Raw genomic sequence first — 26,738 nt, 5'->3', positions numbered from 1 at the left:
ACAGATCTGGACGGTGAAGCCTTAGTAACAGAGTTTGGTTTTACCCTTTAAATACGGAAAACTGAAACGATGGTACTTAGTTCAAAAATCAAGTCAAAATACTTCGTTCGCCAGTCAAGTTAATGATTCTAGTATCAAGTAATGTTCTTCTCAGTAAAGAGTTACAATTGTAAAGGTTTTATTAGGATATTTTAGCTTCGTCAGCATTTAAGGGTAACTTTAATATCGGCCCTATAATTTTAGGGTTACCCTTCCGATATTTCCTTCAGTCATCGCATTTTAGGGTAAGTAATAAAAATGCAGTTCCGGTTGATGTATCAATAAGGGTTGCTATTCGAAGATAAAATGCTATGGCGTTATAAAATATAGAGAGATATAATAAAAATGATATTAAAATTTTCATGGGAAATAATGTTTATTTCTAAACTTTTAGCAATTTGCGATAAAATATTATTCCTATTTACAACCCTCGTTTAATATTCCCTAAGCTTCGTTGTATCTGTAAATGGAAAGAAATCTCCAGTTTTGCTACTGATTTGGAAAAGCCAATACTTTTTGAACTAACAACGAAACAAGAAATGGAAACATAGCTTTTAGCGAATTCAGAAGTCTATATTGCACACAATATGAGTAAAATATATGAAAAATATATATTGCATCGTGGCACGATGACTACTTCTACCGCTAAGAGCGATATTTTACGGACAGCCTTTGGATGGTTTGTATACAGAAAGAGCAAGGATGAAAATAATAGCAAAGAGTTTTCAATGAAAGGGGTAGACAAAAAAAAACGCAATTCATACAAACATTCAGGTATAGGAAACATAGTGATAACTGCATTTAAAAGCATACATTGATCAGTTTCAATGTAATCAGGTGCAACAATACCGCTGTGATTTATGGCCGCTCCACAAATTACTATTGCAACGTTCCGCAACGGGATTTGATCGGAAACCGGCGCTCATTATCAAAATTTCATATTATAGGCACATGTGAAATTGAACTCAGTAATGAGTGAATATTTAACTACTAGTTAATCGTGTATTCATAATTCAAAACGATACAGAACCAAAATTGTAGCGTGTGGAGTTGTGGATATTGTGGAGTTTGTTACGTCGTTTCTTCTTCACAGCCATAGCACTCAGAAAGCGGTGAAAGACGATAGTGTAGGTCGATGCGGATAGCTGCCTTTGTATGATTCTTTGAAGCTTAGATTACATTAGATTCGATTAGAATATTCATTTATTGTACACCATGGAATTACAGCAGTGATTCTTAATACATACAATGTTAGGGTACAATTGCTTAACTCGAATTAATTTAGAATATGGGATTTTTATCAATCGAATTTAACTTTATTTAGCAAATAAACAAACATGCTGTACACATTTATTTTTTGTTTTTGATAGAATTTTATTTAACGTTAAATAAAATTAATATTTTGCATGAAAGATATTTGCTTATCAATTTAATATGCGATTCTTTATTGATGTTTAAAACAATTTTTCGAGAGTTTAAAACAAGATCAAATAAAAGCCACTTCAAGTCCGTCTTCTAAATTAACGTTTAATTTTAATTCGCCGAGCATTACTTAAATACTATGCCATTTATCAGCCATTAATTTTCGATGGTCGCTTATATGCAAATATAAGCGACCATCGAAAATTAATGTCCCGCTAATAAATCACCTAATTATGGCTCATCCTACACGATTATCGTAAACTAAAATCGATTATTTACAAAACGATTCCAGCAAACGTTGTCATCCGTAACATGTTTTATAACATTACGATTGTTACGATTGTAATCTCCGAATCGAATGACCGATTCGATGATTTTATCGATACAATGGCCGGCGGATAGTCAGCAAAAACATCATGGTCGGCCGGAAACCGATGTAAATTGAGCGTGAGGGCTCGATGTTAAATATCCAGAACTTGTTTAGAAGTCGGCTAATTATTTTTTTGCTGACGACACGTAATTGAATAATGAAATTTATGACTGTTATTTTGTTCGGTGGGATTAGATAGCAATATATGTGCATCTATTTCAATATTGGCGTCTGTTTTTCTGCTTTATGTATTGGTTGTTGTGTTTTTCTAATAGTACCTCTCGGTTCAAGTGATTTATGTTTCTATAATTTGTTATCTTGAAATCTTCCACTTAATCTAGCTTGTCTTTTTGATAACACTTATTGTAAACATTGTTTGTATGGTGATACTTATAAAGCTTGAAATAATTATGGCGTCCAATTATAAAGTCCAAAACACAAAGATCACAAACTTTACAATATTATGGAAAATTCTAACACGTTGTTCAATTGATGTTCTGTTAAGACGCAGTTGATAGAATAGGGATATAGTAATCTTTGTTTGCTAATCATAAATTATGGATACGTATAATGATTTATCATAACCATTTAGATATGTTTACGTAATACTGTTTGTCGTGCACTTTAATCTTTAAACATCTGTATTTGTGGTACGTTTTGATTTTTCCAGAGTCGGCTATTACTTCGATTCCCGTTTCTTCGTAAATTATTGTATAATTTTCTATTTCTTTTCTAATTCCTCTATGTGTCCCTAAATGTAGTCTCCTCATTCCTATTTTTGTCATTTCTTCCTTTAAATCAAATAGTCACTTTCCAAAGTCATCGGCTTTTCCTCGTGAACGCGTTAATTTCATTCACAAACAGCAATATTCCCGCTATGTTAGGCCATGTTCACACGGACTACCGTATCATCGGTAACGTTTCCGTTACGCACATGTAGGTCAGCGTTTGTTTGTTTTGATCCCGAAGACAAACCAACTGTCAATAGCATTGTAATGATTATGTGTGTGTGTGAACGAGGCCTTAATGAAAGATTTGTTGTCGTTATCTATGAAACTATCGTTATTGAAAATTGTTGTCGATCGGATTTTGATAGTGAGATAATAAATTATCAGGAAAATCGTTGTCATATCGTTTCCGGGGAAATTTGGTTGATCATAATTCAGCGGCAGTATGTAATTTAGTTTTTCAATTATAATGAAAATATTCTGTGAAAATTTGGGGAATATAAAATGAGTGTTAGAAAATAGGAACGCTAAAATTACGTCCTAGATTTTTTGGGCTTTTTTTCATTTGACCCCAAATCCAAACCACGTCTTCTATTACTTGAAGATAGAATAAAAAAAAAATAGAACTAGAATGAAAAAAATATTTTCAATTTAACCAAATATTCCTCAGGTACAAACTCTACCCACAGGTTACCTGAAATTGGTTTCTCTTAAATACAAATGTAATTTGGCCCAGCACTATCAATTTCTGTGACAATTCTCCCAAAAGCGTCCAGATTTTATCGAAAGTCAGATAGGAGGACACTGTTTTAGTTACATTAAATGTAACCTAAATACGGACGGATAACGAAATTCCGGATGAAATTTTTGCAACATTTTTAGTTGGAACAGATAACGATTGAAACGAACTTATCTGTTTTCAGCTTGGACCTATCTTGTTATTGAATTCCGGATGTGTACAGTTTCATTGAATTTTTAATAAATAACTTTTCGCTTTTGTTCGGCACGTGTAACTTTTTGGTAGTTCGATTTAGTTTCGTGAATTTATTTTATAATACTTTTGCTCTCATTTTTTGGTAAAGTTAAAAAAAGGATTTGAGTCAGTTGCGTTAAAAACTACACTGTTATTATCTCAACGTATATGTTCCTATGATATGTTATCCATTTACTAGATAAACAGACAGCGCTTGTCCCAACAAAGCAAGTACAACATCTCGAAATGACATTATTTACAGTGACACTCGAATCTTTCCAAAACTAAGCAAATTTTAATCAGAACTCACGTAAGTTATCTATTTATCCCAAAAAAGGCGACTGGAAGCATCAACTTTGATCCCTCAAACAACTAAAAAGCTTTCCGAATTTTGTCCCCAAGAAAAAACTATCAGACTTCTGAAACATAAAACTGTGAGCCGTTCCCAACCCAATACCAAAATAATAAGGGCTAAAATTGAATGGAGAGTGCATAATTTGTTTAGATACAGGGTGTTCTCCCACGCAATATCGTTCGAATCCAATAAATATGCGCTCACAAATATCCCGGAGAAACAACTTTTTTTGTTACCCTTGGAATAGAAATAGTATATTAATATATAGGTTCACACGTCTTGAGATCTAGAATTTTATGAAGATATAGGGGATCAGGCAGAAATTGCTTGCGGCGACGGTTTTGGTAAATAGAAAAGTCTCGTTGATCCTCGGTTTTCTTAGATCTTGTATGCAAATGGAATAGCCGTATGCTGTGGATGGGAGATGGTCCTGCCATTTAAGAAGATAGTCAATTTTTCGTTGAAATTCGTGTCGATCCTTTATGCATTTACCAAACCATCTGCATAATACCAAAAGATCGACCCAATCACACTGACATGATCTGTAGCGTTTTTATAACATGTAGCCGTATGTTTTATAAGACAAAACTTTCACGTTTCAAATCAAGACTTAAGATTATCTAATAATTTATTTAAATTTATTTCGATTACGGTAATTTTTCAAGAGCCGCATAGAAATATTGATGTTCAGAATTCAAAGTCTAGAATTATCAATTTAAGTGCTCAGTTTATCACCGGCAGCTGTTGTCTCCTGTAATGAAGTGGTTTATGTACAAAGGAGGGTATTGGATGAGCGCCAGACGTAGCCACGGGGCGTTGTTAGCGCAGTCGGGGGAAAGACGCTCCGGATAATATTGTTCCGAGGATAAATGTGGCATATGGGAGCCAGTGACGCCTCGGGTGTGCATCAAATATATTCTAAGATATAATTATGAGAACAAAGGGGTATCACGAATTATATCTTAATACTGCCGAGAAATACGTCTCTGAAATTACCAGTAGAGGATTTTTATTAATAAATGATACATCTTTTTGTTAGAGACTCTCCAAAAGAAACAATGTAAAGACCTTTCTTTCGATAACAACATACTTTAATCATCATTGGCCTAGTTCAGCTGATTTAGCTAAGTACCAGTATTTTACAAGGAGCGACTGCCTATCTAACCTCCTCAACCCAGTTATCTGGGCAACACGATACCCCTTACTTAGACTAGTTTAATCCTCAGCACTAAATACCAGAATATATTGGGACTTATCCTCACGTGACTAACATTTTGCTGCCCCAGTGTATCTCAGGCATTACTCACATTTTCAAGCAAGATAGAGTCGTTCATTCTTTTAATATAGCGATGTCATCACTCAACACAGGCTGTTTAGTTTCCCGGCCTTTGCAACTCCACTGCGTAAACGTATTTGTATTCATATTCACGGAATGTTTGAACACTTTCTTTGTTAGTGGCTGTGTTCACGACACAGCTTGGTCAACTTTTACCACGTCAGAATTGTTGTCATAGGTTTTAATTTCATTTTTCTAGTTTATGAAACGTAATTTCTTGATTTTGTATTGTCAAAATCAAAATCAAAATATTAAAACTTTTTGTAACTCTTGAATCAATTTTTAAGTTATAATTTTATTCACAGCTTAAAAAAACTCTTCTTATGAGCAACTCTTTTCGAGTATATGGCAAGCCAAGTCCATTTGAAAACAAGTGTTATTTCTCTAAGCCCTAGCGCTGATCAACTTGCTCAACGCAAAAAAATAATATCCCACAACTTATCGAAATTAGAAGGTAATTCATATATTTGAAGTTTAATATTCTTGACTACACTGACGCAACATTATCGTGCCTAGATAATGTTCTAGTGTGTACACTATTCTAATAGTAAATTGTGGTCGTCAGCTAGGTCTCTAACAGTAAACATGCATTGTAGCTTCTGTGGCTTCGACCGCGTCCATTGTTCAGGTAAGGACAGCGTCACACCGAACTACTAAACAATAGGATTCCGTAATAGAGATGGGTTAGGTTAAACAGACCTTGTTTAAACATAAGGCACGTTGTGTCTTCCATTTTCAAATATTGTGATTCGCTTGTCAGTACTTCTTGTTGAACTTACTATTGTATGGTATAATATTTCTTTCACATACTTATAACAAGTTCATTTGACTCTACGTTTTAAAACATCTCCGAAATATAAGATTTTGCAGGTCATTAAAATGTAGCACAAATTTAAATAAAATATAATAACTTTCCTTAACCTATAAAGAACCAGTTTTGTATAAAACAAAACACTACAGTAAACAAACATGACTAAAGGTACGTTTTCGGCGCACGCGACTAAGATCACCGACCGATAAACGCGCGAACGTGCGAATTTTAAACCAGCCTTTTCGCGAACCGGTTGTTGATGGCCATAATAAAACTTGCCTGACGTACAATTTATGTATAAAATACGTTATTGATAAAGACGAATTACAAAACTAAATCTTGTGTCATTGACTTAAAGTGGTCTGAACGTCAACGTGAAAAGTGTTAAATTGTAAAATTTTACTTCACACAATTATGTGTGAAGTAAAATTTTCAGACACAATGATTACTTTACAATCACCTTAACATTATTTGCGTTATTGCAGTGAATTTTACTGTCATATTAACTCAGAGAAAGGTTTGGTCTTCACATATACGTGACTTAGATCAGTCGATATGCACACGGGAGTGACGCGACAAGACTTTTTATTTTTCCATCAATAAAGCCGCCTATAGCAAATTGAAAAGTTCAGATTTTATTCCATGTGATAATTTTACAGTTAACCAGACAATAGGGCAGACAATTCCTCGAATACTACAATAAATTCCCCAATAACGATTTAAAAATAAATTCCTTAGAAACTTTACTTTATGCAATAATAACCCAAATTATTAAAAAAAAATCCTCTTCTCACATTTTGCATCATTGAATTTTCATATTTAATTGTCATTTAATTTGAAGTCATTTATCAGCAAAAAAAATTCTATGTGTCGAAACTATACCTTAAATACCCTTCAAATAGAGCATTTTTTCTATTTCTCGGTTTTAACGTTCATTCGATCTTAGATAACACGCATTTACTGGCAGGTACTTGTAGATAATAATAGGCTTTTAAAAATTTTCTTGGCCATAAGGCCATAATACTACATATATTTCATATGGTAAATAAAAAGTTGTTATTATCCTTGTAGTTTTTGTTTCGGTGAGTTTTGGGATTCCCAATATATTTTGTGATAGGTACCAAGTAATCAATAACGACTTATTTAAACTACTTTAGCAAGCAGTGACTAATATAATGGCTTTGATTGTTTTGTTTTAGTAATTCGAATAATATCAGAAAAAAATATAGTCAATACCATTAGCTATTCATAACTAAGACTGAGCTGCAGCTGTGATTGAGTCGTTACTTGATTGTAGAGCATAGATATATACAAAGCATAACGTTTAGGGGATTTTTAGCTTAAATAGAGAAAGTGTTGGAGATGTCGACAATATATACAAAACTTATAAATATTAAGGCTTAAATTGTAATAATAAGGCTAATCGAAACCTATTAGAAGGTTTTATACTTGAACTTTATTGGAATATTGGCTCCGCTGACCTTTCTAAAGAACACAGGTGTTAATAAATATCAATATCAAATCAGTGATCGACATGAATGCCGGTATAAATCAATCATATAAAGCAACGCCACACATGGCCGGCCACAGAAACGCAGAAGTTTGCACACAATACCGGCGCGACGCGACGCCCGCTGTGCGAGCGGTGAAACATCGATACGCTACGTGCACACAACCACTGATGCTGGGAACTTGGAAAATATTCATTAAATAAAATATAAAAATAAATCAGGATTTTTTTCATTTAATGAAATGGAAGAAATAATGTGGAATGTGTATCGATACTGGAGTAATCATAATTACCTACCAATCTTTCGGATCTACCAAAAGAATTCAACGCAGAAGCAGACAAAAGGCAATTTTGTCTTAGGCAGTCTAGACTAGATAAGTAATAGTACATTGTAAAGCCAAAGATCGAATAATGGAGACGTCACTTGTTTTTTATTTACATTACAAAACATTGCTTTTATTGCAATTTCCTACCCCATGCATTGTTCACGTAGTGCTATCGTTCTTTCCAATGGGAATCATCCAATTGAACTCCGTAATGCAATTTACAAGGCTCATACTTGTTCCTAAAGACCATTAAATAAAATAGACATTACATTATCTTACGTATTTCCATAAATAAGTCCAAAGGCCAAAAATCTCTGATACTAGAAATTTCGATGGGCAGTTGTTTGCTGCTTACCAGATACCTAGCCTTATCTGCCTCGTCTTGGATTATCTGATGAATGCTATCATACAAGCCAGTTTGTTTCGTTTTAAAAACTCTTACTAATTTTTTTCTTATTCTACACCCTCAAAATATATTATAGTATCTTTTATATAATCGCCACGATTATGAATACAAAAGACATACGTAAACAACAAATTAGAGTTGAAGCGCATTATGCAGAATGCTCTATCAAACACAATAGCAACAATAGTCACAACGACGCAAAGGATGACATCACTGCACACTATTACCTTACTGTACAAGTGAATTATTACACTATTCACCGCAATTGTGGACACAATTACTGCAAAACTATCTTACAAACATTTAACGTATGGTCTAACTAATCTCCAACCTATTAATATGGCGAAAGTGAATAATACAGATGAATGCAAATACCTATAATCATATTTCAATATTTTCTTTAAGTTTCTCATATTTCTACATTCCTTATCGTTAATAGAAAACGTTCAGACGTCTTGGGTATTACGATTTATGCCGTTGGTCACGTGACTTGCATGCTATTTCTTTACTTTCTTCTTCTGCTCAAACTAGGCAATAAAGCTCATCTGTCAAATTCTTAGTTAAATGAAATTTTGTACGAATTTCTTACTGAATTGGCAGGTGTAGAAGGTTAAATTAAATTTTCGACGAGATACATTTTTATCAAAATTACAAACTATTCCAAAAGACGCTGCTGACCTTCACAAAAAAATCTGTCGTTACCGTGTCAATCATACTCAAAAAATAGCAAAAAAACTATCGCGTCATCCTCAAAAAAGCAGCTCCGTCGCGCCCTCTATCTGACACTTCAAACGTCAATCAAAGTAATAAATTACCTTTCAATACAATGGCAAGATCCAGCAGCAATTTATGACGTCATAGATAACACTGTGTCCTCCATTCTCAGGACATTACACACGCCTGATTTATGATTATGAACGCACCTCGATAGTAATAAATCTAGACTTAGGATTAGGTCACCGCTGTTGTGCTGCGATATTTTCTTGGTCTCTACGTACGGCTTTCAGGTAAGCCGATATTTTTCTTAAAGATCAGGTGACTTAGGTCTGTGCTACCTACCTACGATGTACGATCAGATATGTTTCGTTTACCTACCCCTAAAATATTATAAGCATCTCTGGACACCGGTGATCGCTTTGAACTCTTATCATGAAATTATATCTATCCTTAGCAGGAACCATTGAAATTCCTCCTTTACTAATATTGGAAAGGAAAGTTTAGCAGTGAATAATCCGGTTGCTGCCACTTAATATTAAGTAGTATCTGAAGGAGAAACAAAATAAATGTTCGTTCTGGAGGTCTATACTTACGACTACCACAAAGCTCTTCTCAATCATTATTGGGATCAGCATTAAGTCTAACCGAAATATCACAATATAGGTAGGGACAAGAAATACGCCAGTATTGTATATTCAACTTTTGAACATAAATTCGGATTTTTGTCCAATGTAACAGATGATAAACATTCCGTGTGTACAAACGTGCGATTCGCAATAAAATCACACTTGTTATGAATAAAGTCGGTCACCGTGAAAACTTTCATTATGAACCAGATTAAAACATTCCGTTGACGGTTTTTTAACCATTAGATTGCCTAGACCATTAGCTATTGTGTCAGATTAAACCAGAAGTTACATAAAAGCAATAGACCGGACAGAGTGTAGGAATCTAAGGGAGGCCTTTGCCTTGCAGTGGGACACTAATACCTAAACAAAAAAAAGGAGTTACATCATATATAATTTTCCTGGTTTCCTGTTAATAAATTCTTTAAGCACTCCATTGCCATAAATCAGTACTCTTAAAAGCCAAACCAATGACTCTATTTATATTGTTATCAAAACAATGGAAAAGTATAATTATGCCCTACAGATTAAGGGGCACGTGACTATAGGATCATCTATAGAGTATCTTGTATCACCCCTAACATGTAGACTGGCCATGTCTAACCATGGTGTGGTGGTATTTGGTAATACGTGGCTTGATTGCTAATTAGCGCATAACCGGTTCCTAGCGACCGGAGTTATGCAATCAACACTCAGACTTTAGTGCCCTACACAATACCAGAGATTCCTTTACTGTTACGACATTGATCAAATGTGTTACCAAAAGTTCTTATTTCTTTTTTTTGTATGTAGTGGCTCTAAATGCTGAATAATAAGGATTTTTTTAGCTGCCACTTCTTGTAACCTTAATATGACACTTCGGAGAACGATTGCGGCTTTAAACTTGCTTTTTGTATTCAGCCTTCAGGTAAATATCATAATTGAGTAGCTCGATTTAAGTTTATAAATATTTTATACCTATTCAGTCCAAAAGCTAAGCAGGGGTAACCCTTAATATGATGTAAAGTAAAAATCATGTGCAAAAGTCATGGCAAAACTAATAGTACCTTGATGTACCCAACAAAAATGTTCAACGATTTCCCACTAAAGTTTATATTTTTGTCCTTCTTTCTCTAACCTTTGGTTGTTACATGGAAGCAGCTTATTATAATTGTTCAGTCAACAGAAATGGTACATGGTTGAAGAAACAGAACGAGTTTTATTTACTTTTACGGGGACACTGTGGAGTGCTCTACCTACACGCTATTGGTATAAAAATAAGTGGAATACTATTTCTGGTTCCAGGAAAATACAGACAAGTGCTTTTAAGCCCCTACCTCTTTATAGCAGCTAACTTTGCTCTGATTCCAGAAAAAGAGTGAGTGATTCGACGAAAATGTTCTTTAGCTAAGATATTACAAGAAAATAAATGATTCAACGAAGCATATTGCGAAGATAGTATTACCACATTTACCCTTGAAACGGAGTTTACTTAAAGCTGTTATCTGTTATCGATCTGGTAAAAAACAAATAGTACTAAGAAATTTTTGAAGTAGCTTTATATTGTTCAAGGACCGACCAAATAAAGATGGACTCTACATAAAAGAGAAAGAGCAAGGGAATTCTTAGCTTCGTTTGATGATGAAATTGGTTGTGGAAATCGGGATATCAAAATCAGACTGTCAAGTGAGAATATCAATTACTAGACCTCAGTCTTTGCAATTCTGGTAAAGATTATTTGTCATGGGAGCTATTGTCGAAGGTTTTCGAAATCTTTAAAATAATCTGGTTGAGAGCACATACCACATGTCCAACGACCCGCCAACTGCTTGCGATATGCACGTTTTACATAACTTCGACTAATAAAATCATAAAGGAATTTATGTGAGTACCAAATTATTTCTCTCCAAACATCAGTGACTTTTATTTCCTGATAAGGCACCTACTGTTCATTAACCTAACGGAGAAATGAATGAAATGAATCGGTACTTGAAGTTATGGAAACAGTATTTTTAAACCAAGGGTATTATGATATAACCGATCAAAAGCTATAATGCTAAATTATAACAGATTTCTTTTTCTTTTCTTACATATAAAAAACTGCCCTCGGACAGACGGCAAAATAATAAAAATTACAGCAGACATATTTCAGGTCCGAATCTTAAGAAAACTTTTTCGACTTTTAATAATAAACTATGTGTTCAATAAAAAGCTGTTATTGTATAATTAATGTAAGCATTGTTATGTCTAAGAAGATTTCATAACTAAGGATAAATATTAAAAACGTAAGGAATGCGTAATGTCTGAAATCATAATATTATGTCAGAGATTTCTTTATTTTGATAACATAAAATCGTACATTTAACTTTTATACAAACTTGACATATTTTTTAAACTATCTTTTTGTTTGAAATGAGGTTATTGAATCACTTCGTCAGGAAAACGAAGTAATAAATCCAACGTACATTATAAACGCAGAAGTGGGTAGAGATGTTTTTCTTTTACACAAGAACCATTGAACAAATATTTGTCACACTGATAGTTTATAACATTTATCCCAATTTTATGTTTCTTGGTAGCATCTTAGATTTGCAGCTGGCAATGAAGCTGGCAACAGCTTATTGCTACTCTACTACTCGACATTACTATCTGAGGACTCTCTAACATTATTTCACTTACGAAAGCGAGACGACATACTATACAGCGTAAACCCGCATCTTCATTCCACAATTGCAATAATGCTATTAAAATGGGGCATCAGGTTATCTGCTAAGACGTCAGAACCATGTGTTGGAAAGTGCAGTAAGGATTTTCATACTCATCTTCCAAGTGTTTGGCTGTTAATATCCAACAATTGGTACTTTTATATATACAAAGGAAGCAAAAATTAAAAAACCCGTCATTATTTTAATGTTGATTGATTACAAATGAAAAAACCTTCAAATTACGACTATCCCATAGAAATTAAAAAAAAAAACAGTCAGGTGCCAGTTGGAATCGCGATACCCTTTAAATAAGCTACGGAAAAACAAATATCTTATTGGATAAACTTTTGACTAAAACATCGTTGTTTAACCTCTATATTCATTTTTTGTTATATCCGCATCATCATACATCGAAAATTGCATCTGCATATGCAATCACGGTTCATGAGATACAGCTGCGTGACGGACAGAGGGACAAACAGTGGAATCTCAGTAATAGAGTGCTGAGTGAGAGTCCCTGAACACTAAACTCTAAAAACTGACTTATAGCCAAATAATAATCAAGTATTTGGTATAATTGGATTAGACTGGGAATGGACGCTAACTAGATAGCACTGCAATCATCAATCCACCTGCCACGCGGTGTGATTAGGCAATGTATCTAGTTACAAGCGGCCAATTGATTGCAGCCTCCCTACATACGTTATGCTACGAATTCAGATTAGATGCCCCTCATTTACATACATTTGCAATCAACGTTAAGTACCAAGGAATCTGGTTGCTTCGATTGTTTGGAACAAAACGATATGCATAACTTACCAGAATTCTATATTATTGCGACTGTTGACACACGTTAATTAGTCTATGCATGTAATGAAATTGATCAGTAATTGATTTCATAAAGTTAATAAGAGGGTTATCTACATGTGGGCTGATGATTTTCCTAGTGTATTCTGCCCATGGGTTTTCTGTCTCTCCCTGTACTATGAACTTTTGACACACGGCTGCTAAAGCTGTGGAAGCTATAAGACGCTACACCGCGCGTAGTGGTGTCTTGTTTGCACAATGGTTACAGTAAGTATTGTAAAGTTCATCATTACAGACATTTGACAAAACAATGGTTATAGTTATTGTTTTAAAAGTTCATCATTACAGACATTTGTCAAAAAAATTAAAATGTCCTAATTTGATTGAGTTTTTAAATATTTAAAACATTATCTTTATTTTATTTAAATGTTTCTTTAGATATACATCTATTGCTACAAAATCGTTAATGAATAGCCTTTTTTTTTACAAAATCTAAATTACCAGTCATCTTACCAGTTGTTTAGTTACACTGGTTTTAACCAACCTTCAAAGGGATTCAAATCAATCTGGCACGAAGCGGTACTTTTTGTGATGCTCAATTAGGTACTTGCTGGATTACCTTGACGCCTGCCACGGTACGCGTAAAGTAGAATAATTTGAATCAATCGATTATTCTCGCGACTTCCCATTTACATGTAACCTCACCTTATCAACGATATATTTTAGGTAAACCTTTACAAATTGTAGAAGTGGTTTTTCACTCGTATTATTTAAATACAGAATGACTCAACTACTACTGAGAAGCAAAGTGGAAGTTATCCTAAAAGAAGGTATGATTTAATAGTAACTTTTAAAAGCTGAACTCTTTAAAAGCGTTAAAAAGTTCAACATTTTGACTGCACAGATAGCCGAGTGTAATAGTTCACCACGCCAAATCCATTGAGCGCGATGTGACGCAGTTTTGGCCCTCTCGTAGGACAAGCCTTTTACCGTGATCCTTGAATACCATTTCAAATGACATCAATGTTTTGAAAACACTCCGCGACCGGTAAAAGATTAACATCTATTCACGGGAGAAATGAAAAAATAATGAAGCATTTTGTTATTTAAATCACCATATGAAATGAGTAGTCTCCTTAATGAACCAAAACTAACTTTAGCTCTCAAGATCAATGCTTCGAAAGTAAACATTTGTTTGTGATGAGCTAACTCTGTTTATTTCAACTGAAGCTAGTTTTCAATAAGGCTAGACATGCAATGACAATGACCTTTAGATAGACAGACGGCCGGATGACAGCTGACGTACTAATATTATGAATGCAAAATCCGTTCACATTGCAGATGAGTTAATGTTTTGATTTTCAAAACAAATCTGTAGGGAAAAGTACGAAACACAATACAATTTACAGCACTCCTTGGTGATTGGATGAAGTCTCATAAATAGTCTGATTGTTTTATGATAAAACTTTGAGTTGATCTTCTCAAACTTTTCCGAGAAGTCAGATATTGTATCAAACCATACAAGTTGTTGTCTCCAATTGTCTTGAATACCTGCTCTTTTCTAATCGTCTTGCTCGGGACAAATGTGTATGGAATTTCTCCGATCTGGAAGAAGGCTAGGTTAGGCTTCCACCTGTACTAAAGCATATTCAAACTTGATTTTCTCGAAATAAACAATGGATGCTGGAACTATAAACTTGTTTTTCACCTAATTAAGTCTTTTAAATAACCTCAAAACTGAAGATGACTTATATCTTTTTTTTAATAATCACCGAACCGGATTTTAAATATGTCAGCTGTCTCAATCTAATTTGAATAAAACCTATATATCAGAGGATAATGGCTTATTTAAGATGCTTAGCTAAACTGGTCACGTAATCTGAGGAAATCGATATACTGGGTTCAGTCATTCGGTGCCTCAAAGGGGAAAATCAAGTGTTTCAAATTCAATAAACATTTTAATTCGCAGGATTTTTCAAAGAACTGATCGGCTCTCTGATCTTAATAAAAAATAACTTTTAATTTTCATTTTTAGCGGTTTACTCACACGCATTGATTGCGATTGCCATAATTTCGGACGCAACCACAGTCCTTAACTATGAGCTGACGCAGCGGCGGACGAGTCGAACGAGTCGAAACTTTTGTTGGTCATTAAAAATCAAAAATATTGGTTCTGGGTGTGTCTGAGTTTCTGGCTTCGGGCTACCAGTAACGCCTGCCATAGCTGTATAGATAACAGCCAAAACCTGACGGTAATTAAACACATTTAATTTGTTAGCTTCTAACGAACCAATGTCAATGTCATAATACCTAATCTGCTATCAACGATAAATCGATTTAAAATGGAACTTAGCGTACAAGCTGCACGACCTTCACTCCATATAACACACAATCTAAAAGTTAATTATACATTAAGATATGTTTTGTTTAAATTATCGCCCAGATTTAGCCTAATTAAGTTTGTTAATCAGAAACAAGTTTCGTGAATTTTAAAATGGCTGTTACATCATAATGATTTTATTTGTCTTGACTTTAAAGCAATATAAATAGATCAGTTATGATATTAAAGCGACTCTAATAAGATGAGGTGAGAATATGGTATGTTTTATTGTTACATAACGATAATAAACGTTTTTAAACAATGTACTATTATAGTGAAAGAGCACAATGATGATTTCATCAGAGGTAGCGTTTTCCATGCATTTCAAATGTTTATATTTTGTATCTTGAGATTATCTCTCTAGCATGGAATACAGGGCAACGAAAGACCGAGAAAAAGATAGCAGGGCTACTTAGAGTTCCTTCTTAATCTGTCCAGCGACCAACAACGCTGAAAGTGTACCTATTCTACATTTTTTAGATTTTAAATATATGATTACTATTATAGACACACCTCACGAAACTAGAATTTATGCAGCATGATAAGCTTGAGGATGGAACTATAAGAAAAACAAAATAAAAAATAATTATAATCAAAAGAGTTTGTTAGATAACACGGATAGCCAGTGGTTTAGGTCTGCAAGCCAAACCTACCATGCACTTTTTTAGATTTTGGGTGTCAATTAAAATTATCGCAACACAAGATTAAATTTCTTAGCGCAGGACTCCTTTTTTAAACAACAAAGAAAGCTAAAATCTCTTTACCGAATAAGTAAAACAAACCTATTTTTAACCGACTTCAAAAAAAGGAGGAGGTTTTCAATTCGACTGTATTTTTTTTTTATGTTTGTTACCTCGTAACTTGCGATTGGGTGATCCGATTTTCATGATTCTTTTTTTATTTGAAAGCTTGTGCTTCCCGTGTGGTCCCATTATCACCATTTCAATATCTGACGATGGGATCTTGTAGAAATCGGGGGAACTCTTCAATAAATAACAGCAGATTAACCGCAATTGTTGCTATAGCATATCTAAGCATTGTTTACGCCATCACACAACATATTATCACGCCTGTACTCACTACAAAGGTTATAAAAACTTTTTCGAAAAAAAAATAATGTTCAAGGGCACTTACAAAGTTATACAAAAAACGCAATACTGAAACTAATTTGAAGTCGGTTATTTTTTGTGAAAATTGTTTTTTATTTCTAAATACTATGTTTATTTATAATATTATGGTGTTGCCTTTATAGGTTCGTTCATAATATCAGCAGTTTCAGCAACGTCAGAATGTTAACGTAGAGTAGATTCAATCAATAGGTAGTTTCGTAACACGCAACCCGTATCAATATTAACTGATAGTTACGCCTTTTTAACTACTATAAATGAATTGCGTGTGTGATTGCAGTCACCCATATTGTCCGGCGGTCACAATAGGCGCTGTCATCAATTATGATATTCATAATGAACAGAACTTTCACCTACTCTTTATGAATTATCTATAATGTTTTGTATTCAATTCCTTTGTTTTGTGTCCAATTGTATCCGATTTGCAAAAATATCGTGTTACATAATTTTCACTAAAGTTATCAAAATAACCTTATGTGTTCTAAATAGTTTCAACACAACTTTAGTTTATTACTTTACAAAAGCCACTTTTCGTCTCGCGAAGACTGAGAAATTAAACAAGGGATAGCCGAGCCTGGTTGAGGTCACGGCATCCAAACCCACTGTGCGCGACAAGTCGCGGGCTCGACATTTCTATGATCCACGAATGCTTGTCCAGAGCCTGGGTGTGTTTGTACATGTGACTTGAATGTTTGTGAAACCAGTGCAACGCAAGGATTAAATTCCATAAAGCGGGAGTCGTTTTTTCAAATACTTTACCTGTGTATAATATGAACCTATTTGTAACATCTGTAATATTTTTCTACCTATGTTTTACAAATAATAAATGATTAGATTTGATATATGCGAGAAGATACCTAGGTAAATAGACGCTAAAAGTCTAGTAATACATGTAAATACAACCTTTTCACTTCAAACTGCCCATCTGAAGTCTCTACAGTTACCTATCCAATGTTTGAAATAACATTTAAGCATGTTCCCGGCAACTGTTGCTCTGAGCTGGTTTGCTACGGGAACGTATTTTGTAAACGAGGCACGGACGAGGAACAATGCACACTGACACAGCTATAAGTTAACACGTCCGTACGTATATGATGACTGTTGTCTAAAGCACGTATAGCTATGTGCCTTTAAGGACCAAACACCGAGATCAAAGGACTGTGAATTAAGTAAAATTGATTTTATTTTATTATTCATTTAAGTAATACAATTAAGCTTAATCAATAACGTGTTTAAGAGGATTTTGTTGGTAAGACGATTTTCTTTCTCGTTTTTTTTCAAATTTTATTGAAACACTTATTTCGTGTTGTGCTCTCTCTCTTTTTGTACTGTCAAGGAATGGTTGAATATAATCAGTCAGTTTATTAACAAACAAAGATATATTTTGGAAAACTGCCAGCTACTCACTTATTCATTGTGATTGTCTACAACTTAACATACAAACACACACAAGGTATCCTAAGTCAATAAAGAATCAAGTTTTAGCTAGCGCTGATTAAATAGCACCTTTTCAGATTTCTTTAAGCATGTTCCCGGGCTCAGATCATTTTCATCATCATCATCATCTCAGCCTATTGCCGTCCACTGCTGAACGTAGGCCTCCTTCCTCCACAAAGAGCGCCAACCATCCCGGATCATTTTATCTTGACTCAAATTCGTTCGTAACAAGATGATGCCACAGCATCTTAAATGAGTTTTAAGCATTTAAGGAAATTAAATATTTATTTAAATAAAACAAACAACATTATTTTATTTTTATTGGAATCCTTGAAATAGCTTTTTCTTCTTCAATTTACGTTGCAACTTTCTCATTACATATTTTAGATATTTAACGCAATATTAAATAATATCCCCAGTTTCTGTTGCCATTCGCTCTCATGTACCTAAATATGCATTTGATTGAAACAGTAATTGCGTTGTGTTCGATCGTCACGTATTAAATTGAGACTTGAATCACAATCGAGTAGGATATCGATACGCAAACGATTCCCATTCGATTCCTAACCGTGTGAACCTACCAGTTTACATACATCATTCCGTTATGATGTATTGTCAGTTCGTAACTGTTATGGTAATGGTAAAGACTTCTTGTTACACTCGGGGACCGTTGTACACGTAGAGAGAGTTGTTGTGTACTGTAAAACAGGAAGAATAGAGACGTATTTTTAGAAAAGTTTGAATTAATATTATTTCTTTTATTTTTTTTCACAAATTTTACACGAGGCCATTTATCCTTACATATTATTGAAGATAAATTACACCCAGACACAGAACAAATGATTGTGGTCATCACACAAACATATTGTCCACGACCTGCAGCAGTCAGGGCCACTAACCACCAGGCCAACAGGCCAGTCAAAAGATTGATTCAATAGATGATAAGAGAGCTGCTTTCATTTGAAAATAAACACATATGACAAGAGCGAAGGTTTTTTACTCTTTACCAAGTCCGGATATTTCTAAGGTATGCCTTTATCCCCCCGATGCTTTTGCAGTGAGCATTTTGCAACTGCAAGCCCTACACCGACTTAAATGATAAAACCTTTTGGGATGAGCGGTGATTGGTAGTAAGTTATACCCTGCCATAAAATAGAGTACCCAATATCAACTAATGCATGATTTCGTTAGTAGCCAATACAGAATTCAATCGATACTGGTTCAAAAATCTGAATGTTATGCATTTGCCTTGTGTTTAATGAAATGCGTAATATATGCCTATAAATCAAATTTCATGGTGCTGAAACAACATTCATAGGTTATTTCAATATTGTGTACACAATATTATGTTATCTTACGTAACAGTTGGCGAATTATTTGTTTTGAATATCTGCCCGTTTTAAAATGATGGTTGTAAAATTCTAAAATATTTGTCAACCGCAAGAGTGGGTCAGTGGTTCGGAATGTCACACATGATGTGGGGCCCAGTTTTGATGGTTCATTGACGACGCAGTATGTTGGTTATTGCACCAACAAAAATTGGGCTGGCGTACTCATTGTTCGTGTATCATGTATTGTTCACGAAAAAAAACACACGACGAACGTACTACAATAAGATTGTTAGATGCGATAGTTAATTGTGAGTTTTATCGTACAAGCTAGTATTTGTACTTTTTGTGTCAACGTAATGTTGTTAAGTAACTCATATTTTGGAATTAATTCGTTATGCCTAGTATAAATAAACTTCTAAAATATACACTCCACGAGACTATTGTAATTAGGTCCTTGACTAAAGAAAATCTGTCAGAAAAACTTCCAAAAAATATCGGATACATGATTTTTTTTTTATCGCTCAAACAAAAATAAATAATAGTAATCTTTTTACCTAACTGACAAGTGACATCATTGGGCCCTTTCTTACTTTCATACTTTTCACCGTCTCTGGTGTATTTGGAGTATTTTTTTAAACACTCATCGTGACACTATTTTTTCTGTATGATCTCCTATTCAATAACAAGAAAAGTACTTAACGCAATATTATATTAATTCTCCTCAGACCAGTGTAATCCAGTACATCAGCTCAGTCAGTTAACCGTGACATAAATGAAGCCGTATTACCGCCCACGACACGACACAACAGATAACAGTCTCATATTTAGTACACAACTAACATAAAATGCGGTAACAACTTATGTTTGATGACCTGACTGAAATCACGAAGAGTTGAAACGAAAGTGATGAACAAATATTTGCCAAGACACATATTTTTAAATGTCTATAAAACCCCTGCTTAAAAATGTCACGGGATGTTAATTATGAAGAATGGTCACAAGAGTAATGTTTAATATTAGCACGTTACTGTTAAAATTATCTTTGTATTCTCATTGTTTGTAGAGCCAAATTTGTCGAGTAGCCCAAAATTGCCGAATTATGTTTAAAAGATACACCACCGAACTTAATTTAGGAAAACCCGAGACGTATGCGTTTTCAATTGATTAAATAACAATAACAAAGACTAACCTCCATTGTTTTATAAGTCTCACTCTACACGTTCGTCACATATCGCATTCATTCCACGCGGGGCCCATTAAAAGAGACGCTAGGCGCATACCAACACGGAAAGCAAAACACTCTGATTATAAAAAAAAATATTTATTAAAATACTGATTTATAATTAAATACTTATTCTAGTTTTATCACTTTATACCGCGACTTCATTCCCATGAGGGATTACATTATCTTTTTCGGTTATCTCTTCCTTCTCGGCGGGGGTCGTTGGTTCTTTTCGGTCGTCTTCCTCAGCGGCTGTCACAGCGGGCAGGGCGGTTGTTTTCTCTACTTTATCGTCTTTGAACGGCTTCCCAGTCTCAACAATGGGCACTTCCCGGTCGACGTCCTTTGTTCTGTCGACGGGGCCATTGACTGGAGCGGTCACAATCAGGTTCCCGTCATTGGTCAGCTCTGCAGAGACGTCGGTACCGCTGGAGTTTGCAGGCAGTGTGTATGTGTGGAAGAACTGGCTGGCGAAGATGTCACGGTCGTCCTGTTTGGCCTCGTGTGAGCCCTGGATGAAGATGAAGTCACCCTTCACCTTAACCTTCAGGTCATCTTTCTTGTAGTCCTTGACGTTCACAACAACTTGGAATTTGTCGTCATCAGCGATGATTCTGGGTCCGATGTCGGCGAAAGTCGGGAACAATTTCCACAAGGGAGCGAACAAGTTACCAAAGATCGGGAAGCTTAACCACGGATTTTCAAAATCTTCATTATATATTGTTGTGATGGGTTGCGGCACCGGGCGCTCGGTTACCGGCACGGCAGCGGCTGTTGCAAGGACAGCGAATACCGCAAGCAATCGCGGCGAAAACATATTGGCGTGTGCACTCGTTGGTGATGCAACTAGAACTGAGGCCGCCGCGGGTCGCGAAGGCTATATAGAGGTAGAGGGGGGCAGGGGGGTGCGTAAGCGCATCGCTGACGATACGATAGAGTAATGAGTAAAACACGGCGTTAGGTATAAACTTCTTTCAAGTTTAATTCGTAAGTCACTGATTCACGTTTCAGTTTCAATATGAATAAGTCATGCTTACAACATTTGCTCTTGTTTCAACAATCCCTCTTAATTATATACAATTCAACCTAATATATTGTAATTTAAGAAAATAAAACACATAAAACATCTAATTTGCAAAGCTCTCGTCTTTATGATTTACAATTCATAATTCTTCGTAGCAGTAAATAAAGCAGTTAAGTTAATAATGTTTTGCAATTTAAATTCTTCAGAGTGGAAACTGACAGAACGCGTAGGCAGAAACAATTTTTATATCGCATCTACATAAATGAAACAGATAATTCTTTGTCGGCGAAGTCTGACCTTGTAAGGCCAACTTCTAGACTGATCCTCGACAAATTAGCTCATTTTAAAACACGTAATAATAAATCAAGCATGTATTAACACTTCCGATATCACGTCTAAACGGTATTGCTGTCAGCACTTATTGCGCTGACTGTGCTTTTCTTTTGTTTCACGGATTTATAAGAATTTCGTTTATTTTGAATACTTGATTGATTGCAATAATGATGTTTCATCACGTTTGTAGCACGCGTGCATCTTAGTAAAATAATTTTGTAACTGTACTTAGACGTCGATATAACGTATTTTTAAAAGGTTATTATAAAAGCTTACCTCGTTTTTTATTGAGATTCTTAATTAGGAAGTAAGAAAATTGGTATTATAGTCTTAACACGCTTTGAAAAACTTCAATAAGTAATGCAATAAAGCTAAACCATATTTTTTATGAAAAAACGGTTTACTCACGCGTATATAATATGTATATCGGGATAGCCCGAGTTCGATAGTCGACCGAGTCGGGGAGTCTTTAATCAGGATTCACTTTAGCTCGTGATTAAGGACTCCGGTTGGGTCCGAAACTAGCCTATCCCGATAAATATGCGTGAGTAAACCGTTATAAAATAATAATTAAGTTCAGTAATCTTTTGTTTCGTGACAAACAATTTCACTTCCAGCAAAAAAAAATACCTGGATTGGAAAAACAGTCTTATGCCTTGAAGATGTTCTTTTTTCAGAAGGCATTTAATTTTTCATATATCTGTTGGTACTGGATCACATGATGCGGGCAATATCACACAACACAAGAAAAAAAATATATCAACCGTTCAAGATTTATTGAACCAGGTTGAACGGTAAAAGCCTTGTGAGACAATTCTTCCTTATTAGCAGTCAATGGAGGTTGTATATTTTTCTTCCATCCCTTCTATTCACCATTCTTTGGAGGAAAGTGGATGAGATCATCCTTCAAACAATCTATCTCCTTACCCCTGCGTATAGCTTATTATATTGTTACGTAATACTTCTTGGAGTGTTATAAAACATGTTATTTGCGGAACAAGAGTCTTGGTCCGGGAAGTTGCCAGTGTACGGCTTCCCGGTAGGTTAGGTAGCATTATTGATAAACGAAGCTGTATAACTCTACACGTAAGAGTCTGAGCCTAATTACCAGGAGATAGGTATTAACACTAAGGAAACCTCGTGTGTTGGGTGCTGAGTTAATTTTATCAAGCCGGTCGCTAAAGCAATTAATAGAAGGGTAATGATGATATGTTTTTTCTTTTTTTTGGGAACTGGAAACAATTGAAGGAGGCGATGGCAAGGCAGTAAGTAGGTATTGCAATTTGTGTTTTACGTGAAACGGTTAAAGTTCTGTATCTTTAATTTTTAAAAGGTTTCGTAAAGTAACTACATGGAAAGAGTTAAGCTAGAAGTCCTAACAGATAATTCTTTGAAAGTTTATCGCCATTCACAGCGACAAAATATTTTACATTGAATACAATGTAGACTTTATTTTGACACTTTGTAGTTTTATGTTGTATGGTTTGGTGCTGCGTTCGATGCAAAAAATTGGGATGGAGCGCCGTCGAATCCGACTGGAATATATAGATAACGAATATAGCATTTATTTGCATAACTCCGGTTTGCCATATATTTTTGCATGAAATTTTTTAGGACTTGTCTATATAAGGATATGAGTAGTTCCTTAAGAACTTTTTAGTATCAAAATTGTTTTTATTGCAACAAAGCTGCAAAAAAGACCTTTTTATTTCAACTTTGTATATTGCAGCTAAGCTCTCGCTCTTGCTCAGCGCGAGGTCTGATTGGAGATGGCGTGAGATTGGAAATTGTTAAAGCATTTGGGCGAGCCCTTTGCCTAGATATGGGTTACCATTGGCTAGGAAAATACATTTTTTTTAATTGGATATCTTATTCAATAATTTATTTCTGTCCGAGATTCTTAATAAGTACTGGGTAATATTAGATGACGATTTGACAACCACAGCACGATCATAAGGATATAGTCAAGAGCGTAATCCCACTTAAAAATTTTATGAGCCATAATTACAGTATAATTGCAATAATAAACTACTGCCTATACCTTGATATGGTATAATAAACATCCTCTAATAAACAATTCATTAGGTATGCATTTTATTTATTATGCTACGCTATGAGTAATTAAACAATTCCTTACCTATGCAACTTATAAAGAGATGAATGTATCATAAATATTGATGACTGGTCTAATAAATAATTGTAAAAAAAACAAAGGTTTTTTTTGTGTTGAGATGTCAACATCATGAGTGTGTATTTACATACAAGTGTTACAATAATAGGGCAATTATGTGTGAAGCTATGCTCGTTGAAACGTAATGAGCGGCCATTATTAAAATTGTAATTTTATGTAGGTTATGTCACCGGTTTCCTTATACTGAGTGTTTAGTTGTATAGAAAAATAATATGAGTTTCTTTGTATTTTATGGATCATAAAGTCTTTTGACTAGTTATTTTTTTTAAAGAAGCTAAAATAATCGATTCCAATTTGGTCTCCATCTGTCTATACGTTACCACTAGTGTTTGAACGCTACTCTTCACGTCGTAAAACTTATACATATAGGTTAGGATTTTAAAAAAATGTTGTAGAGTGCACACATATTCTCCTCGCTGTCGTAAAATATTTAAAAACTGCGCTGCTCTTATGAATCATAGCGTGATGGCTTTTAACATGTAGCCTTTCACCATAAATCTAACACGAAAAAAATATTCAAATAGGACCTGAGATTAGCGCGTTCAAACAAACAACGAAAATAATTATATTTGATTTATCAAACACGATATTATTTATGCTAAAGTTAGATCGCCATAATTTCAATCAGAAGTTGTATGTCTGTCTAAAAAAAGTATATATTTTTTAAGTTGAAATATCTATATCTATACTAATATATAAAGCTGAAGGGTTTGTTTCTTTATTTGAACGCGCTAATCTCATGAACTACTGGTCCAAATTGAAAAAAATATTTTTGTGTTGAATAGACCATTCATCGAGGAAGGCTATAGGCTATGTACCATCACGCTGCGACTAATAGGAGCGAAAATACAATGGAAAATGTGGCAACAACGGGGAAAAATATTCAGCATCGAGAACTTCCGTTCAAAAATTCCTAACTTATAACTTCTACCACGCGGACGAAGTCGCGGGTAACAGCTAGTATTTAAATAAAAAATCAGCCCTGGCAAATACGCAACCTTATAACAAGTAATTCTTGAACAGACAATTAAGCTATCAAAAACTAATTTAGAGTAGGTATCAATACACAACACTAATTGGGATGCAACATAATGTTCGAGAACTCCATTGTTCGCGAAATGACGAACAGTTTTAACTAGAATTTTCTTTCATGAAAACAAACTTATTTCTTTACGCATTGTGAGTCAAAGCAGGGAAGTAGGCAATGAGTCACGCTTTAGTCATGGTTAAACACCTAAAACTTAATATCTACCTAATGAAGACGTATTTTTCCGGTGAAGTAAATAATACGTGCTCGATTTCAATTGGTCATAATATATTAGACTGGTTATTGTTTTATCGAATCGTTTTTGTTTTTTCATACATAATAGTCGTAACGAGCGACGTCGATCTAAATGTGGTCGGTCTAAAACGTCGGTCTTTATTGTTAATCAGAATCTTCTCGAAAAGTATTTACTTACTACAAAAGATAACATTAAGCAAAAACTGCAATCTCAGACCGATTTTTTTTATGTTGCCCACTATGTCCCACTGCTGGGCAAAGGCCTCTCTGTCCTGGGCCTCATGAAACCAGTCCGTGAGATAAACACCGGTTTATATAACTTAAATGGTAGAATAGAAAATGTATCTAGCAATGGATGTTTAAATAAGGGTGTATCAGAAGTAATTTCAGTCATTTTAGACTATGCAGTCGATTCATCATCATCATCATCCAGGGCCTGTCACAGTTGTTGTCCTCTCACAGCTGGGCATAGAGCTCCCCTCACTCGTGCTAATTTCTACGGCCCTTCAAACTTCAAATATTTATTTCCTTGTGCCTTGCCTTGCGCCCTGTGCCAGCCTTTATTCAGAGCACATTATCGAACATTAAAATTAAACTACAAAACGTAGGTCGTTACTCCAATTTCCACGCATTAAATCGTTCGTTTTATGGCTTATATAAATAAAAACAAATAATAAAGTTATAACTTAAGCAAGTTAATGCAGTTTAACAGTAGTTAAAGCCGCATAAAAAGTTTTCCGTTACAAAAACTCAAACTGCACTGCGGTGCGGAAATTCGCACTAATCTAAATTCGTTTAGTGCTGCCGGAAGCCTAGCAGACACCCTATATTTACAAAGTTAGGGAAATATGATTTTTCAAGTTTTTTTGTAGCTTTATTTTGTTTACAACGATTCGAAGAGCGATTTCGATTGATATCAATTTTTTCACGCACTTGACATTTTATTTCTGCTGCCTCTAATATCATAATCACAAAGTATAATAAATAGTCTATCATTTTTTTTCTTTCATAGATGTTTTCTAAAGCGAATATTTTCGATGTGTTCAAGTCCTCAAACGCAGTTTCAGAGCGAGTGTCGTGATTAGCTTTAAAAATAACTACAATAAAAGGTAGGATATATTTTCTGTTTTTAATTTAGATCGCTTGATTTTACATAAGAAGCTAACATTTTACCATATTGCAGACGTAAATTATCCAAAAATACAATCAAAAATGCATCAGATAATGATGCAGCACGTCCTCACACATTAAACTTTCATTCACTAATTCTAAATCAAATTTTATTATTATAAAAACGGACC

At 34.7% G+C, this 26,738-nt stretch overlaps 1 protein-coding gene across 1 annotated transcript; it reads right to left on the bottom strand.

The window, feature by feature from the left end:
* Positions 1–20,690: 20,690 nt before the first annotated feature.
* On the bottom strand, positions 20,691–21,472 carry LOC113501922 (alpha-crystallin A chain-like). Its single transcript, XM_026883235.1, has one exon. It carries the CDS (start codon positions 21,422–21,424, stop codon positions 20,756–20,758), a length of 669 nt encoding a protein of 222 aa, XP_026739036.1. The 5' UTR covers positions 21,425–21,472; the 3' UTR covers positions 20,691–20,755.
* Between the last annotated feature and the right edge of the window lie 5,266 nt (positions 21,473–26,738).

This window comes from Trichoplusia ni, chromosome 16 (genome assembly GCF_003590095.1).
Source record: "Trichoplusia ni isolate ovarian cell line Hi5 chromosome 16, tn1, whole genome shotgun sequence".
Classification (NCBI taxonomy): Eukaryota; Metazoa; Arthropoda; class Insecta; order Lepidoptera; family Noctuidae; genus Trichoplusia; species Trichoplusia ni.
The sequence above is the reverse complement of the archived record's forward strand: the minus strand, read 5'-3'. Positions and strand labels throughout refer to the sequence as shown.